This window comes from Dreissena polymorpha, chromosome 1 (assembly GCF_020536995.1).
Source record: "Dreissena polymorpha isolate Duluth1 chromosome 1, UMN_Dpol_1.0, whole genome shotgun sequence".
Classification (NCBI taxonomy): domain Eukaryota; kingdom Metazoa; phylum Mollusca; class Bivalvia; order Myida; family Dreissenidae; genus Dreissena; species Dreissena polymorpha.
In genome coordinates, this window is record NC_068355.1 from 41474453 (window position 1) to 41493659 (window position 19207).

The window sequence follows — 19207 nt, forward strand, 5'->3', positions numbered from 1 at the left end:
TCTCCCCTTGAATTTGAGAAAATTGTGAAATAAGGCTTGTTTACGCAATAAAGTCCACAGTTTTCATCCAATCATTTCCCAACTTGCACAGTATCTTTATCTGAATTCTGAGTCAAACCCTATTGAAAATGAGCAATATCGGAGTTACAAGTCCAGAATTATCTCCCTTGAATTTGAGAAAAAATGAAAATCTTTAGCATTTTGCCATAACTTTTGCAATATTGAAGATAGCAACTTCATATTTGGCATGCACGTGTATCTCATGCAGCTGCACATTTTGAGTGGTGAAAGGTCAAGGTCAGGGTCATCCTTCAAGGTCAAAGGTAAAAAAAATCAAAGCGGCGCAGAAGGGGACATAGTGTTTCCGACAAACACATTTCTTGTTTGTTTACATATAAAGTTCTATCCTTTTGAAACTTCGACGGATGTTTTATATCATCAAGGGCCAGAACCCCATTGAGAGTGAAGAGAATTTGTCCAACTTATTGTTGAAAAGGAGCCTTTTGAAGTTTAAATTTTACGTTTCTTCTTTTTTATGCGATAAATTTCCCATTTTGGATCTGTTTATTTATAACTTACTCAGATTGTTCATACTATCAAGGGCTTGAGCCCTATTGATTCCAGCCAGTAGAGCGATTCAGGCCCTCATGGGCCTCTCTTTTCAAGGATGTGATCAGGCAATTTATATGAGGATATTATGGGGTTCGTGGAATCGTGAGTGCCCAAAGTGACAAGTAAGCGGTTACTGACAATACCGCAATCTGCATAAATCTACCGAAATCTTAAATGTACAAACATAGTCATAAAAAGTTGCATTGGGTATATGTTATGATAGATTATCATTCAATAGAGGCAACCACATATAGTGTTGTCTAACCGTCAAGCGTCCGCGCTAGAAACAAAGTCCAACAAGTCCATCAAATCTGCGGCGACCCAAGATTTAATAACAAGTGCATCATAATGGTTGCTCACATTATCACAGTTTTATTTTCTGCATTTATGATATACACTGCCTGGCCTGGATCAAGTAAGAATGAAATAAACTAACAATAATAATATCAGCTAACTTGCATTCGTAATCGGATATATTGCATTTCGGATACATTGGTATTTCTTCTTGAATGCCCTGAGCTTTTATGAGTACATACATACAGCCTAGAGTTCTACCTTATAATACCAAATTCCATGTAAAAAAATTAAGTTTAAGTTTGTCATTAATTGTAATCAGCCTTATACATTGTACTAAACACAATACCTATTCACATCATCAATTTGCATGTTTTTGTGGATAAATGCTAAAAACAAAAGTTGATAAAAACCATAATCAAATTGAACTTTTGAATTAAGAATCAATCTATCTTACAGAGGTTTGGGAGAAAGTTGGTGTAGCATGATGGGTTGATAAGACGCAATATCTATGATCATGCCTTTTTCTGCCTATCTCACGGGTCCGATAGTCCAATGCCTTATGTGCATATTTTTTCCCAATTCTCAAAAAAAAAATCCCAAATTTTTTAAGAAAGAAGTGTCTTATGACATATGATTATTAGACTCTATATCTCAATTTTACTTTGTAAACAACCTACAAAATATATAACCATAATTTATATGAATTTTATCCAAAATGACTGGAAGACTCCCTGCCCAAATAATGCTTTTGTCAATGAAAATTATTCCCCATTTGGAAGATTTCGCGACTCGAAAAATCCCAATTTTGCTAGGTACTTTTTCCCAAAATAGACAGAAAAAGGCCTGATGATCTATCTTGCTGAGGATTCCGGATTTCCATTGCAAAAACTTAAGAATTTTTGTGAACTGTTAACATGTTAAAAACTTGGATCAATATCATTTTTCTGAGAGCACACGCATCAAGTCAGTTGTTTTAATTTGAGTATTAACAATAAGTTAATTATCTGTTTATTTATGGTCTCAGGTCATTTCGCCCTTAAACCTGTTCGCCCTTGGTCGTTTTGCCCTTGGTCGTTTTGCCCTTGCAAGTGGGTTGTTTCGCCCTTATTTAATTCTAATATAATATTATGGTTTTGTAAATGTTTGTTTCAATCTCAATAGTATTTGTTTAACATCATACATTCAGTTTTTACAGAATTTGCCCCATCATTACAATAATCATAGTGTTTATCAGGGTCTTCTTTTTAGGTATATCATTCAGGGAGTATCACCAGGCAAGTAAATCACAGCTTCAACTGCATTTCCCATTCAGCTTGTGACAAGCTAAAGATAAGTCCTTTTAAATCGCTGTATCTATACAAACTAGGGTGAAACGACTCTGGATTTAGGGCGAAACGACCCAGGGGGAACGGGAATTAGGGCGAAACAACTCTGGGGTAAACGGAAATTAAGGCAAAACAACTCGGATTCTTTATTTATGCCAGAAAATAGTTTATATTGCTCATTTACCAACTTAAGTGCCGCCTTGAATCTGGGCAGCAGAGTTTCCATGAAAAATCTTGTTCATACCATTTGCAACTCCAAGCAACCTTGAGGGTCAATAGCATGAAGGTGAATTATTGCAACTAGAAAAATCAGCATTATTTTGGATCAAGCTTTGATAAGAGTGTTTTTGAAGTAATTCTCCTTTAAAATGTGTAGAAAACTTACATGTGTGAAATGGATAACTAGTACTCATTAAAAAGAAAATTGTATTTAATTTTAATTTTCAATGACATGGCCAGTGTAACAATATACATATAACAGGTGTGTTTCAGTATTTGTTTCTTAAATATGTCAGACGGAGTCATATCCAGTGGTAACAGCACAGGTTGATGAAATATAACACCATAACACAATATAAGTTATTTTTTTACTGCAGGTCTTTTTCCATGGCATCCAACATTGATGACTCTAGCAGTAAGTACATGTATTTTATTTAATGGTCAATTCAATAAGTTCACCCAAAATTATGGAATTTAATTGCATGATCTTCTACACACACAAAATGCTTTTTATTAGTCCCCTACCGGTTTCACCGGAGGGGACTTATGGTTTTTGCTCGGTCTGTCAGTCAGTCAGTCTGGCACACTTTTCTGGATCCTGCGATAACTTTAAAAGTTCTTAATATTTTTTTATGCAACTTGAAACATGGATAGATTGCAATATGGACATTATGCACGTCATTTCATTTCGTTCTTACGTCAAAAATTCTGGTTGCTATGGCAACAAATAGACTAGAAATACTGCTAAAAATGGTGGTTTTCTGGATCCTGCGATAACTTTTAAAGTTCTTATTATTTTTTCATGAAACTTGAAACATGGATAGATGGCAATATGGACATTATGCATGTCATTTCATTTTGTTCCTATGTCAAAAATTCTAGTTGCTATGGCAACAAATATATATAAAAAATCTGAAAATGGTGAAATTCTGACAATGGTGGAGCCGGTAGGGGACTTATATTGCTTGGCAATAGTCTTGTTTCTATTAGACATATCAATGTAAACCTTCACGGATTTTACATACATGAGGGCCATGGGCCCTAAGGAGCTCACCTGAGACCCAAACAAACTAGACTACATGTATTCTGAAAAAGTGAGAGCTGATTCATGAAGATTGGACCCAAAAAGTGACTTCTAGAGTATTAAAAGGTTGTTTTTGTATTTACAAAGTGACCTAGCTAGTTGTAAAGCTAACTTGACCCAGTTTCAATCTCATTTCATTTCCCTGGTGGCCATGTTTTTCAACATGCTGGAAAATTTTTCGCATTCGCCCGAGAAGTCATAAGAACAAGCGTTCCGATTAAGGTTCATTTAAAAATGCACTAAAAATGTCACTTTAAGAGAGTTAACAACGTTTCACTATACCCATATTAGGTGGTGGCCATGTTTATCCAAGGAACAGAAACATTTTCAAACTCAGCCCAGATATCATTAGAACAAATGTTCTGACTAAGTTTCATGGAAATTGGATAATAAATGTCTTCTAGAGTTTTAACAATGTTTTACCTAAGCCATATAAGGAAAACGTCCCTGCCTCCTGGTGGCCATGTTTTTCAAACAACAGGAACCATTTTCGAACTCGTCAAAGATATCATTGGGACTCATTTTCCTACCAAGTTTTATGAAGATTGGAATACAAATTTTACTTCTAGAGTGTTAACAAGGTTTTACTTACACCATATAAGGAAATATGCTCTGCGCCCTGGTGGCCATGTTTTCAACAGACCTAAAACATTTTCAAACTCATCCTAAATATCATGAGCACTTATTTTCTGTCTAAGTTTCATGAAGATTTGGCAATAAATGTGACTTCTTGAGTGTTAACAAGGTTGTACTTTAGCCATATAAGGAAAACTGTCTTTCAGTTTATCATTGTTCAGACCAAGTTTTATGTGATTTGACAGTAAATGTGAACTGAAGAGTGATAACAAGGTAAATGTTGACAACGAGCCACGCACAACGGAAGACACAGCTAACAAAAAGCGATCACAAAAGCTCACCACCAGGGAGCTGGGCATTTTTCCAAATATATCTATAGTAAAAACTTAAAGTCACATTTATAGTCCAATCTATTCTTCATGAAACTTTGTCAGAACATTTTTTCTTATGATATCTTGGATGAGTTCGAAAATGGTTCTGTTCTGTTGAAAAACATGGCCACCAGGGTGCGGGGAATTTTTCCTTATACGGCGATAGTAAGACCTTGTTAACAATCTATAAAGTCCACATTTATTGTCTGATCATCATTCAACTTGGTCAGAAGATTTTCCCAATGATATCGTAGACGAGTTTGAAAATGGTTCAAGTTGGTTGAAAAACATGGCCACCAGGGGGCGGGGCATTTTTCCATGTATGGCTATAGTAAATCCTTGTTAACATTCTACAAAACACATTTATTGTCCAATCTTCATGAAGCTTGGTCAAAACATTTGTTCTTATGATATCTTGGGCAAGTTGGGCTGAAAAAAAACAGGTCAGTTCCTTTGTTTCTCAGGTGAGCAACTTTGGACCTTCAGGCCATCTTGTTCATTTTGTACTAGCAAGTAAAAACCTTTTTGCATCTTAAATAAACTAAGTCATGTTAACTGATCATGCGACAGATAATTAACATGGATTAATATTTGCTGTTTATCTTGTTTCAACTGCGACAGAAGAGATTTAAATCATTATTAAAATTGTATTTTCAGTTTGTAGCTGGGATGTTCGAAGCTTTAATGGTGTTTAATCGCGAAAGTTCCTTGTTCCTTAACGCATCTCGACCCACCAAAGTACTAGTGCATCATGTTCTGCAAGTTTTCGCAATTGTGTGTGCCCTTAGTGGATTTGGTGTAATCTTTTACAACAAAATGCTTAATGACAAACCACACTTCACGACTTGGCATGGATTATTTGGAGTGATCACCATTTGCTCCCTTCCGCTGGCTGCGGTGGGTGGAAATGTAGTAAAGTACCAGTTTCTTCGTGACATGCTCAGAATCAAAATCACACTTGCTCAATTGAAAATCTATCATGCCACTGGAGGCCTCATCGTTTTTACCATGGTGATGATCACCCTCATGCTGTCACTGTATTCTAACTGGTTTACAGGCAATGTGTCTGGTATATTATGGTATGCCTGTGCAATGTGTGTCTCCTTCATGGCAGTGGTTGTAATGAATCAAGTCACTCAGGAGTATCTGCCAAAAACGCGCAGACAGTCTGTCTCACCTCAGAAGTCTGGGTCACAAGGCAATAAGGAATCAAAAAAGAAGAAGTAGACCGATGTGACCACTTATCACTGATGCAGATTTCCTTTTTAATCAAAATAATGAGGCCTTATATTGTTCTTAATGAGAGTATGCTTTGTGTAAGATCAACTGTACAAGTCTCTTGTAATGTTGATCTTAATGCATAAGGTACTGTGTACAACATCAATGTGTTGTTTATATTTTGTTCAAGTTTTTTTAATTAAATCCAGACTAACCTGTCTATAGAGCGGCAGTTATTTAATCTGATAGCGCCTTTTTTAACTCCCATGTTTTAATGCAGTGACTTTGTAAAGTCAACAAACTGGTCTCTTGTTGTACTTCTATGGTTGTTACTTAATTAAAGGTGTTCTTTTATTCCATTTTGCTTGAATTCATATTTTTTAGAAAATTTAATAAAGAAGGAATTAATATGTTGTGATAAGTTGAATATATTTTTCTCCAATATTCAGTATATTTAAAATTAAATATCTTCTTATCAGTTATCACGTATTTAACCATCTTAAACATTTATACACATTTAATTAACATGACAGAGGGTGCTATTACGGTAAATATGAAGCCCTTCTGTCCCATAATAAACTCAGCAATAAAGCAGGGAATTATTGGCATAATTTACCAAAGAAATAATCATGATGAATATCACTCAGAGACACAAATTGGGCTGAATTTCTGCACCTAGATATATTAAGCTATCAAAACCACAGTCCTGTTGATTAACCACAGTCCAAAGTCTTTCACAGTCAATTACATGTACTACAATTATCAGGTCACAATTTTGTTTCTTTGTATTGCGTCAGTGAATGGGAAGTTGCTTGGCAAAGTTTCTGCTGTTCTAAGACTCTGTCCCTTTATACCTAATCCAAGGTAAATAAGGACGGTTTGTGGTCATTAGTCTCCAATATAGGTGGCCGTTAATTGCATGTTTTTTATATAGAAATTATGCATTGGGAAAATAGCGGTGTCAATTACAGGTAGTTTATTAATGCATGTGTTTGCTACTGTAGTTAAAAACATATTCTACTGTTGCAAGCCTACTCAAAAAGCAGTCACATTTGTGCCTTCAAGACATTATCTAAATTGCTCTGCTGGTTACTTGGGGGATACAGAGGACTTTTTCTGAGGTCAACAGGTCAAAGACCTATCCAAATGTGCTTCAAACATGAGTTTTGCTTCCCCACAATATCTAAAGATCATATACATAAGTAATCTGAGTGATAGCTTACCCTGAATTATTTATTGGTTATATCTAGGAATCTAAGGTCAAGGTTGACTGCTTCAAGTTGGTAAGCAAACCTGATTTACAAACACCTGGTTAATAATGATTTTTAACAGTCATTATTGCATGAATTAATTATAGGATCAAAGTCTTTTTGTTCCCTCAGAAAATACAAATGTATCTTAAAAGTAACCATAGACATTAGTATCATGTATTATAAACTAAGTACACAATGACTGATTTAACTAAGATTCCGCCATGTGTCCTCATGTTTAGCTCAAATTATCCAAATGACTTCTAGATTAAAACAATTTTTTTTAATAAGGTATAATTTGTTAACTATACCAGTGAACATTATAATAATATCATGAACTGACTCCTGAATTATTCTAAAGGTAGGATTAACAAAGTAAATAAATAAATAAATTAATTTATTATGCTCCCCCAAAATTTATGTTGGGGGGAGCATATAGTCGCCGCTTCATCTGTCCGTGCGTGTGTGCGTCTGTCTGTCCGTTCACGCACAATTTTTGTCCAGGCTATTTCTCAGCAACTAATGACCGGAATTCAATGAAACTTTATGGGAAGCTTCACTACCAAGAGGAGATGTGCATATTATCAGCGGGTTCTGGTCCGATGATTTTTCACAGAGTTATGGCTCTTTGAAATTTTCTATAATTTTTTTTATTGTCTCCCCAACTACTGTGTCCTAAAGACGTTTCCTTTTATCTGAATATATAGTGCAAGATTGTGACAAAAAAAACTTTGGGGAGCATCACCCGTCTCCGACGGTTTCTTGCTAAATTGGCTAAACAACTTTGAATATTTTTTCGGTATGTATGCAGAGGAATATTTTGGATAAACACATGTGAATTGAAATGTCATACTGAAGAAAGAAAACTGCACTGAAATATTTCTAAATTTTTATTCATTTAATTGTCAAAGCAGTAATATCAATTTGAACATAATGTACAAATTACAGAATTTAATATTAAGTGGTAAAATCAACAACATAAATTGATGTTGTCACCCACCTTGCAACAAACAATAACATGAAAATAATGATAGAACGAATGCTTTTTAAGACATGATTGTATATTATTATTTTGTAACTAATTACTTGAAAACCATAAACAGATAAGACAGTTTAGTTTAATTTATGAAAAAATATATACTGTTAAAAATGTTCACTATTTTAGGTTTAATAACATATATTTTGGGGTAACAATTATGGATTATTTTCCATGTATCATTGAAAAAACATCCATTAGAGAAAATCATATGTAGTCATTGTGTTTGCATTCAAGTTTCACATTCATCCAAGAAAACGAAATAATAAGGATGAAGGCTTTGATCAAAGAATGCAAACGCTTTCAGAGTTAACTGTTTCGTCAAATGTTAAGAAACATACATAAATCAATATGGAAACATTTTACTGATAAAAAACTTGCCAAATACAAATACATGTATTACTAATGCTTAGCACATTTTGAACAATGTTTAATCTGTTTCATCTCTATTGTATGGGCTAACTTAACCAACACTACCCAAAAATTGCAACACCCCTCAGAGAAAATTTACTGTGTAATCAGTAATGTCACTAATGTGTATGTTTTACTTCTTCAACAATACCTAAGAACATGTTCAAATTCTCTAACATTTTGTCATATACTAGGATTCTGCATCAATTGCCTAATTCAAAGAATAATGGTCAGCATTTGAAGCTTATAAAAACAATCGAAAACAGAATTTCAGTGTAAATTATAAATAAAAGAAATGCAGTTTACTTTTGACATGTTATGACTTCTGTTCCATGCATAAAGGATCAGTATTGTACATTTCATCACCTTTACGAAAATAAAATGGTGATCAAATGGGCAATGTAAAATACAATGATGTTTGAAATATTATGTATCTGTATACAGTTTATATGATCAACCATGTTTTCCTGTAACTAATTCACAACAACATTGGTGAAAAGCTTTAACTCGTAATAGTGGCAGTTTAAGCAATATCTGCCCATGTCGTTGTTATAAATAAATAAAATGTGCATCCTTATCAACATTTCATAATGCACATATTCTTTTATGGAGAATAGCTCTCACATGAAAGCATTTCCTGATGCTTGACATTTGAGACTTCTAATGCTTTATGATTAGTTGTTCTAATAAAAGATTATACATTATGGTATATGTAACGCAATATACAGAAGTAAAACCTTGATAAAATATTCCTCAAATATCACAGATTTTGTCCTTGTCAAGTCAAACCTAAATATAAAAATATATTGTGGGAATTAAAATGTATAATACTGGGGAGCTACATGAGAAATAAAATAAAGTATTTGCTTATAATAAAACTATATCCATTACATATAACATTTACTAGTATTGAATCTTCATGAATAAATGAGCAACATGTAGGGCAATGCATAAAAGTTCTCTTGCAATTGAGAGAAATGTCCTTAACTCTCAACAATTTAATGTGTACATTTTTTACAGCAGAATTAATATAGAAACTGTCATTGAATCAAACATAACAACTATGTAATGAAATATGTTGTGTATCAGACATATCAAGAATGTAATGAAATATGTTGTGTGTCAAAATTGCACAAAAAATGTCCTTGGTGAAAGATGAAGTGAAAACCATGTTCATCACATTTCATGATTGAAGTGTGGAGCAGATCTTTGATGGGTACCGGTAAGTCAGATTTGTGGATACTCGGCGCAAAGTGGCAGGACAAACGATGATGCCTTACTGAAGACTCTTGCCTACAATAGACGATGAATTATAGAATTATTATAACCTTCAAGAATGATAATCAACTGTTATAAAGGCAACTTAAAATACAAAGATGCTTTATAGTAGGAAAATTATTATCAATATTTTCAACTACAGGTAAATTAAGTAGGCTAAAATAATTTGGATATCAACAAAAACACAGGGTATGTTAAAAAAAAGATAAGCAAATCTATCACTTATAACAATAATATGTTTGGAAAAAAAAATGAACAAGAGTGCCAAACAGTCACAAGATACGCCCGTTTGAAGGTTTTGGACAACTTGATAACTTTACCAATTGAGTGGCAAAATGATATATTTGTGAAAATTAAGCAACACATAACTTTACCGGCATGACCCATATGTGAACTTGACCTAGATATCATTTAAACACAACTTCTGACCAAATTTGGTGAAGATCGAATGAAAACTACTTCAATTAGAGAGCAGACACCATGCTAAATCCTTGAAATGCACTAAGTGACCTGGCATGACCCATATTCGAACTTGACCTAGCTATTGTCTAGATACAACTTCTGACCAAGTTTGGTGAAGATTGGATGAAAACTATTAGAATTAGAGAGCGGACACTGCTGTGGACTCAGCCTGCCCGCCAAGGGTGATCTTATAATACGTACTAAGTGACCCTGTGACCTATTTTTGACCCGACATGACCCATATTTGAACTTGACCTAGATATCATCTAGACACAACTTCTGACCAAATTTGGTGAAGTTCGGATGAAAATTACTTCAATTAGAGAGCGGATACCATGCTAAATCCTTAAAATGCACTAAGTGACCTTGTGACCTAGTTTTTGACTCGGCATGACCCATATTTGAATTTGACCTAGATATCATTTAGACACAACTTCTGACCAAATTTGGTGAAGATTGGATGAAAACTACTTCAATTAGAGAGCGGACACCATGCTAAATCCTTGAAATGCACTAAGTGACCCCGTGACCTAGTTTTTGACCCGGCATGACCCATATTCGAACTTAACCTAGGGTGAAGATAGGATGAAAACTATTTGAATTAGAGCGCGGACACTGCTGTTGACGCAGCCCGCCTGCCAAGGGTGATCTTATAATACTTCCCGTTTCAACAGACGTATAAAAATAATTAAAGTCAATGATGCCCCCATAATAGAAAGCCTGATGATATTTCCAGATGTTATTCTAAAAAGGTATGCAAGTGTTGGTGTGGGGTGGAGTACCTAGCTTCAATTTATGTCAGGAATTTTGTAATTTTGGGTAGATAAATTGATATAGTCAATTTGTATCCCACAATGTATAAATTTATTTAATTTCAAAGCATTACATTCTAGAAAAACAGTCCTTGTATTTAATCAATATTGAAGTATTTATTCAATATCTTTAATCTTTATTTGAAAAATCAGAAATTTTCACCTAAACAGCAGAAATAGGCCTACATAAATCTTGGCTACCTAACAACTACACGGAGGTGGGGCTCTGGTTGCCCTCTCCGTCGTACCACTCCAACATCTCATTGCTGAAGGCCTTGGAGAGACTGCCCGCGGGCGACAGGTGGAAACTGCTCATCGTCATGTTGAGAGGAGAGACAACTGAGCGCTCAGGTGTCGAGTACTGGCGCTGATGATGCACCTGACGCTGGGGGGTTCTATAACGAGCAGGAATTATGTAGTCAACAGCTATATTTCAAATATCTGAATAAAATCTGTGTCTTATTGGTGCAAATACCTAAGACGAATCTTAAACAGGAACGCAATTATATATTCATTTTGGTAAATAGCTTCATTGATTTAGTTCTCTGATGAATATCTTGCCCTTGTATTATTTCTTCCACTTCTTAAATTTATATTGTAGGAAAACAAAGAGTTTCTTAACTTACTTTTGCCTCAAATAAACAAAAAAAAATGACTTAAAAGTGGAACATTTTATTGGTCACAACCTAATTGATATATAGAATTTGACAGTTTCAATATCAACAAGAAATGTGTTTGTCGGAAACAATATGTCCCCTTCTGCGCCGCTTTGATTTTTATTTTCTTTACCTTTGACCTTGAGGATGACCTTTACCTTTCACCACTCAAAATGTGCAGCTCCATGAGATACACATGCATGCCAAATATGAAGTTGCTATCTTCAATATTGCAAAAGTTATGGCAAATGTTGAAGTTTGCCCAAACCAACCAACAAACCAACAGACAGGGCAAAAACAATATGTCCCCCACTATAGTGGTTGGGGACATAAAAAAGCATTTAATTTTGTTTCTAGTTACTGCTAACAATATACATACATTTATAGCAAAAATAAGCCAAAATAGCTCTCCACATTTTGAAATTGAAATATTTTATAGGCAAAAACTTTTCTAGCATGCAATAGCCTTTGAATTAAAACATTAAATGCATTTGCATATTGCACCGATGATCTATGTATGTAGCACATAATTTGATGGTACAGATTTTGTTTCACATTCAATAAATGTTGTTTGTAGCTGCATGCTTTGGAAGATTACACCAAATATTCAACCCATAGTACACAGTACAATAACTCTATTCAATTAAAACTATGATATTTATCGGAAAGATAATGAATGCACAAAATAAACCATTTAAAACCACATGGACACTACACAAACTTACCCATCACACAACTCCTCCAGGCTGCATTCAAAGAAGGAACAAAATTGTATTCAATACAACTCAATAAAGAGCTAGCAAATTGTTTTAATTTCATTTCAATGCATTATTGCTTTGAATAATTGTATAAGAAATGTTTGCTTCATTTTTGAAAGGAATTATATTTGATGGACTGGGCATTTAAGCAAATGTCTGGAATTGAAAAATATATCCAAGATTTTGCCTTAGAAGCACTTTTCAAGTCGGTCAATAAGATGTAAACAATGTTCGGACCTAAAAATACCGAATCACTAATATTTGATATTTGTCTGTTATTTACTAAATATAATGAAATACAAAATTAAATCAAGAAAAATATTTAAAAAACAACAACATTGTATTCAAAATAAAAATTTGACATGATTTTGACAACAGGTAACACACAATTTGGCATCAATGTTTTTGCTTCAAGTATATACAGTAACAAAATCAACAAATTGAAACACAAAAATTAAGATAAATTATCAACAGTAACAATTAAAATTATTAAGTTTAAAAATTAAAATCATGAAAGTTTATATAAATTAAAAAATGCTTTGGTTTAATAAGGCTTGATTGGTCAGCTTGGGTACTACTTAAATGTACCCCGGGTATATTTAAGTTACCCCGGGTACATTTAAGTATACTCGAATGTAACCCGGGTGCAGAAAATATACTGAAACATACCCGGGTATGTTACGCTAAATTGGTCATCTTTTTCTGTAATTTTTTTCAAATCATTTATGTTTATATTTATGTCAATATTCTGTAAAATGGCCTCAATATTAACGAAACTCCTGCTAAAAAAGCAAGTTGAGGCAGGTTTAATTCAAACAAAACTTTGTATTGTATTATGTAGTGCGTTTTACAACATCATATTTTGGGCGGGATTATACTCAGGTACAGTCTCAATTGGCCAGGTATGTGTAAGTATATTTTCCTTACCTGGGGTACATTTAAGTATACTTAAGGGTACCCAGGGTACATTTAAGAAGTACCCAAGGCGACAATGAGCAATCGAGCCTTAATAAGAGATAGAAATTTATGAAATCAAAAGAATAAAACAAATAATTTGCAAGTATAAACATGACTGTTCTATAAAAGAAACAACAGAAACACATTTTTAGCTTATTAACACAGATTTGCTAAAATTAATTATCAATTTACACTTGAAACACATGTTCAATTAAATGTAAATCAATATTTGCACAAATAAACTAACAGCAATGAAAACAAGGGCTGTTTGTAAAACATGCATGCCCCCCATATGGGCTGTCAGTTGTAGTGGCAGCCATTGTGTGAATACGTTTTTTGGCACTGTGACCTTGACCTTTGACCTAGTGACCTGAAAATCTATAGGGGTCAACTGCGAGTCATGATCAATGTACCTATGAAGTTTCATGATCCTAGGCGTTAGCTTTCTTGTGATATCATCCAAAAACCATTTTACTGTGTCAAGTCACCATGACCTTGACCTTTGACCTAGTGACGTGAAAGTAAATAGGGCTCTTCTGTGAGTCATGATCAATGTACCTATGAAGTTTCATGATCCTTGGCGTAAGCGTTCTTGAGTTATCATCCGGAAACCATTTTTCTAAATTGAGTCACCGTGACCTTGACCTTTGACCATGTGACTTGAAAATCAATAGGGGTCATCTGCGAGTCATGATCAATGTATCTATGAAGTTTCATGATCCTAGGCATAAGCATTCTTGAGTTATCATCCGGAAACCATTTTGCTATTTCAGGTCACCGTGACCTTGACCTTTGACCTAGTGACCTGAAAATCAATAGGGGTCATCTGCGAGTCATGATCAATATACCTATGAAGTTTCATGATCCTAGGCATAAGCGTTTCTGAGTTATCATCCGGAAACCATTTTACTATTTCGGGTCACCGTGACATTGACCTTTGACCTAGTGACCTGAAAACCAATAGGGGTCATGTGCGAGTCATGATCAATGTATCTATGAAGTTTCATGATCCTAGGCATAAGCGTTCTTGAGTTATCCGGGAACCATTTTACTATTTCGAGTCACCGTGACCTTGACCTTTGACCTAGTGACCTGAAAATCAATAGGGGTCATCTGCGAGTCATGATCAATGTACCTATGAAGTTTCATGATCCTAGGCATAAGTGTTCTTGAGTTATCATCCAGAAACCATTTTACTATTTCGGGTCACCGTGACCTTGACCTTTGACCTAGTGACCTCAAAATCAATAGGGGTCATCTGCGAGTCATGATCAATGTATCTATGAAGTTTCATGATCCTAGGCCTAAGCGTTCTTGAGTTATCATCCAGAAACCATTTTACTATTTCAGGTCACTGTGACCTTGACCTAGTGACCTGAAAATCAATAGGGGTCATCTGCGAGTCATGATCAATGTACCTATGAAGTTTCATGATCCTAGGCCTAAGCGTTCTTGAGTTATCATCCGGAAACCATCTGTTGGACGGACAAACGGACATACGGACGGACAGACCGACATGAGCAAAACAATATACCCCCTCTTCTTTGAAGGGGGGCATAAATATTGACATGTATGCCTAAAAGGTAATCATATAAGCTGACAAATTCAGAAATATAATCATATAATGTTATACAATAAATAATGGTAATAACTTATTCACATTTATATAAAAAAAACAAAAACACTCTTATATTTGAAGTCAACAGCAGTAGCACCAAAATCAAAATGTAATCCACAAAATAGTATTATGATCTTTATTATGAAATCATTCATTAATACCAAATGTATCTGAAACACAGCTTATCTGGATTTAAGTGATTTGCTTCTGCGTAGATAAAAATGACACAGTCTTGTTGTAGAAAAGAGTAAAAGTAATGTACCATTAGGAAATAAAAATATTATGAGCTAACTATAACTACCAGTATACTGTTATGTGTAGTTAGAATAAGACACCAAACATAATGTGATTTACACTGAAATTAATTTCTAAAGCAACTCTTCAGCATTTCTTGATAATTTATCAGCCTTATAAGCCTTAATTTCGAATATGAACCATATAAATCATATATATCATTGAATTTTCCTTAAAATTTTTATTTAACAAAAGTCTCAGAGAGCAACTATGATAGAGTTCATCTGCATAGAACAAAGGTCCATTCCTCTGAGTATTTCGTAATTTTTCAAAATTGCCAGGTGAATGCATACATGGTCAGGGTTTTTTTAAATAATGAATTGAAAACAATTATAAAGCCATTAGTTTAAAAGGATAAAGAAAATTACTCATTACAATATTGGTCTTGTATGAATTTAATAAATACATGAACAGCTTTAGAAAAGAGAATATAAAGTCCATTGTGTTTGATGCCTTAAAGTATAATAGAGAGTATCCAAATGAACAGCTTATAAATATATCAACAGCAAAATTTAAACAAAGTAGGCTACACCGCAACATGAGAACTCCATGCAGCAGGTGTGACAAGTGCTTGCATCAGTGCTACAACACCATGAGACAGATGTTTTGATTGGTTGAAATGATGTGAGGTTAGTTAATGCCTGTGCTATCAGCCAATAGGAAACCTGGTTAATTTTCAGTTTAATTTACTAGGCTTACGCATGCTTTCCATTCTACACAGTGCTATCTCATTAACTTCTTCGACTTTGTTTCTGCTAAAATATAATGCCTGCAACATGCTTGAAGCCAAACTTTTTATTTTCTTTCTCTGTACTGAACGATCGATTTCATGCAACTAGACTAATGTTCTTCAGCCAATCACATCTACATGTACTTGGTCAACTGCAGACCTAACATGCTGGGTTCAAATCTACATTTCTTGTACAATGATGATACACAAACAATGTGTTTTAAATGTAATGGGATGCAAGCATTTCTAGGATATTATTCAAACATGTATATGTTTATATACACCACATGATAGGTGTTATATGTTGTTGTTTTTTAAAACTTATAAATACCTGTAGAATCATAAACTGTTTGTTTACGTTATGATATTAGTGTTTCTTTTTCATAATAAATGTTACTCAAAATGTAAGAATTATTTAATAAAACAAAAGGACACTGCTTTAAATTTATAATAAACATCAAGAAAAAGCCCAGTGCATAGCCGCGCACCTCAGCATCTTGAATTCTGGCAAACAAATAACACAGCACAGCAAATCACTATGCAGTAGATGCAGTGCAAGCATTAAGAATGCACATTTTGTTACTTAATGCAGGTGCAAGCATACCTAGTTTATGTATAAGAATCAAACGAAAGCTTCAAACAGTGTAGAGAGATTATATATATGCATTAAGCAAACTAAAAAGCATACAAAATAAAAGCAATTAAAATATGAACATTTTCAGCACAAATACTAAATCATTAAATTCAGTGACTTAACATTTTCAAATTACGTGTATCAAGATTAAACACAATGCTCATGTAACACAAGGAGATTGGAAAGCATTCTCTTAATAAAAAAACCCTCTTCATTAGTCCCACAATATTTTTTCCATTCACATCATTTCACAACAACCAACCATATCACATCAATATATCACATGGTCATATCTCTGTAAGACATCAAAAGTCACAAGCACAAGGTCACGTCTGCTGCACGCGTGTCATCCTCTTTGACCTCTCACCTTTGACCCGTAGCAGCGGGTGCCTCATGGCTTCCTTTGTGCATCTCCTTTGATCGGACTGGTTCACATTTGTACGTCGATGGCGGCTGATAGTGCGTCTGCTTGCTGGACTGGTGCTGGGCTTTGTATAGAACACGGCCTCCCTGAGTCTGTACAGTGTACTGGACACGCGATGTGGTGGTGCTGACGCCATACGTCGTCGTGGATACCGATGACGACAATACGGAATCTCCGTGGCTATTTGGCTGGCCTAGTGAGTCGTATGAGTGTGAGTGGGTGGGGTATGGGTAGTTACTGACCATGTGACGGGATGAAAGGGGGGACCCGAATGGGGAGTTGGATACTGAGTTGCCATGGTGACCTCGATAGGCGGGATGAGAGTTCCCAGGTGGGTGCTGATGGCCGTGATGGAAATGATGAGATAAGGAATGATTTTCACCTTCAGACAAAAGTTGTGAGGGTGACGAAGGTCGCGACCCTACCAGAGCTTGGTGATACTGTTCAACAAGCCGCTGACGCCGCAACTTTTCACTATACTTATAGAAGTCTTTCATTTCAAAAGGCTTTGACACTTCCACATGAGGTGATATTTTCACAATTTTACTAGATATTGCTTGCACCCCATGCGCTGAATCTGGTAGGCGGATATTTAAAAAATGTTCAACTTGAGGGTTCCCACTTTGTTGAGGTACCCTATGACCTTCAAAACTTCTAGGACTATAGCACTGGCCTTCTGGCTGTGAATCACCAGCCTCTGGTTGCTCATTTATTGTCGGTCTTGTGGGACTTTGCACTATTGGAGATGGTTCGGGCCTAGATGTGTCTCTCCAACCCGACTGTGAGGAATAATAGTCCGCATTTCTAACTGGCCGGTGATTGGCTGACCCCGCTTCATGTTTAACGGGCAGTTCTATCAACCGTTGTCCTGAAGAGGAATTTAATCTACTGGAGGTGGATTCAGTCCGAGCAGAGGTTGAATCTGCCCGACTGGAGTGAGAATCCCTAGAATTATACCTTCCAGGCCTAGAACTACCTATGGAATTGACAGAATAATTAGATTGACTGGCCATTGGAAATTCTGTGTCTTTTGAACTACTTGAACTAGGATGATCCCGTTCCCGACCTTTGGAGGAGAGGTCAAACTCAGATTTGGAAGTTCTTTTCACAAATGGGGACTCTGAAGTAGTCCCTGCTGATGCCTCACTTATGGCATCAGTATCACTCAGTTTTCGTTCATATTCACGATTTGACTTCTTCTTACCATGCCTCTCTAAGCTACCATAATTAGTCTGTGACTGTTGATAGGCGTTGTCCAAACTGCCATGCCTGGCTTGATATAGCAGCTTACTATCAAACACACTGTCCGCAGGCTCACTATGTCCGTCTCCAGGTGATATCAGATCCTGATTACTCTCATAGCGTGAGGTCCTCCTTGAGTTTACATTGTACATGTTATTTGTTGAGCTAAACCCACTGTCCCGTGACCCTTCAAGCCCCATTTCCAGTTGTTCCTGACTGCCCATAGGTTGGCCTGGTCTGGTTCCCTTCGATACATGATCACTTTGGTTCCCAGCTGCAGTAGACCTTCCAGATATGGTTGGGTAGGTGTGGTTCCTGTATTGGTTGCTGTACACAGCATTGGCCTTGTACAGATCATCTGAGTTAGAACTGAAACACATTGACAAGATACTTACAACTTTCCTTATGTATAGCCTTTTCAGAGGTTTTCATGTGTTTTTTTATTAAGATATGAATCTGAGGTCCTTTACCACTTGGATACATATTTTGACGCATTTGTAGTCCCTTAGAAAGTTACATTTCATTAAATACCTTTCTTACTAAAGAACAGTTTTAAAGGCTTCATTTCCAACCCATAGATACTGATGAGCAGCTAACAGCATAAAACCTGAACAGCCAGCGAGTTACGCACAGACACTAGTTGTTAAATAAATAACCTCATGACTTTTAGATCTAGTTTTGACTCCACTTGGCCCAAATTCAACCATGGTCTTCATATTGACAAGATAAATAAAATTTCATCCAGACTAAATCATAAATCATAAATAAATCATGAATGTCGCTTTTTGAGTGGTAAAAAGTTCTTTTTCAAGATTTGACCTGGAGACATTGTATTTGGACATGTTACCCAAAATTAAACTCAGCCTTGATAATGTCAGAAAAGCATTCTGATCAAGTTTTTCAAGTAGATTGCGTCATAAATGTGGCCTATAAAGTGGAAATA

The 19207-nt window shown here is 35.4% G+C and overlaps 2 protein-coding genes across 7 annotated transcripts in view; one reads left to right on the top strand and one right to left on the bottom strand.

Annotated features, from left to right (window-relative positions):
• The first annotated feature begins 861 nt into the window (after positions 1 to 861).
• On the top strand, positions 862 to 6115 carry LOC127877903 (transmembrane reductase CYB561D2-like). The gene is made up of 3 exons (XM_052424223.1): positions 862 to 1027; positions 2831 to 2868; positions 5142 to 6115. The coding sequence occupies exons 1-3, from the start codon at positions 961 to 963 to the stop codon at positions 5709 to 5711; spliced, it is 675 nt and encodes a 224-aa protein (XP_052280183.1). The 5' UTR covers positions 862 to 960; the 3' UTR covers positions 5712 to 6115.
• A 1711-nt stretch (positions 6116 to 7826) lies between these two features.
• LOC127877608 (FERM domain-containing protein 4A-like) overlaps positions 7827 to 19207 on the bottom strand; it is a 181035-nt gene continuing 169654 nt past the window's right edge. For 5 of the 6 annotated variants that reach the window (XM_052423693.1, XM_052423649.1, XM_052423674.1 and 2 more), the window contains 3 exons: positions 16966 to 18633; positions 11153 to 11346; positions 7827 to 9685 (listed from right to left, as the gene is read on the bottom strand). In XM_052423693.1, the coding sequence (XP_052279653.1) occupies positions 11160 to 11346; positions 16966 to 18633 (1855 nt within the window). In that variant the 3' untranslated portion in view covers positions 7827 to 9685; positions 11153 to 11159. Of the gene's footprint in view, positions 9693 to 11152; positions 11347 to 16965; positions 18634 to 19207 lie in introns of all 6 variants that reach the window. The other variant, XM_052423658.1, reaches the window with a different exon arrangement.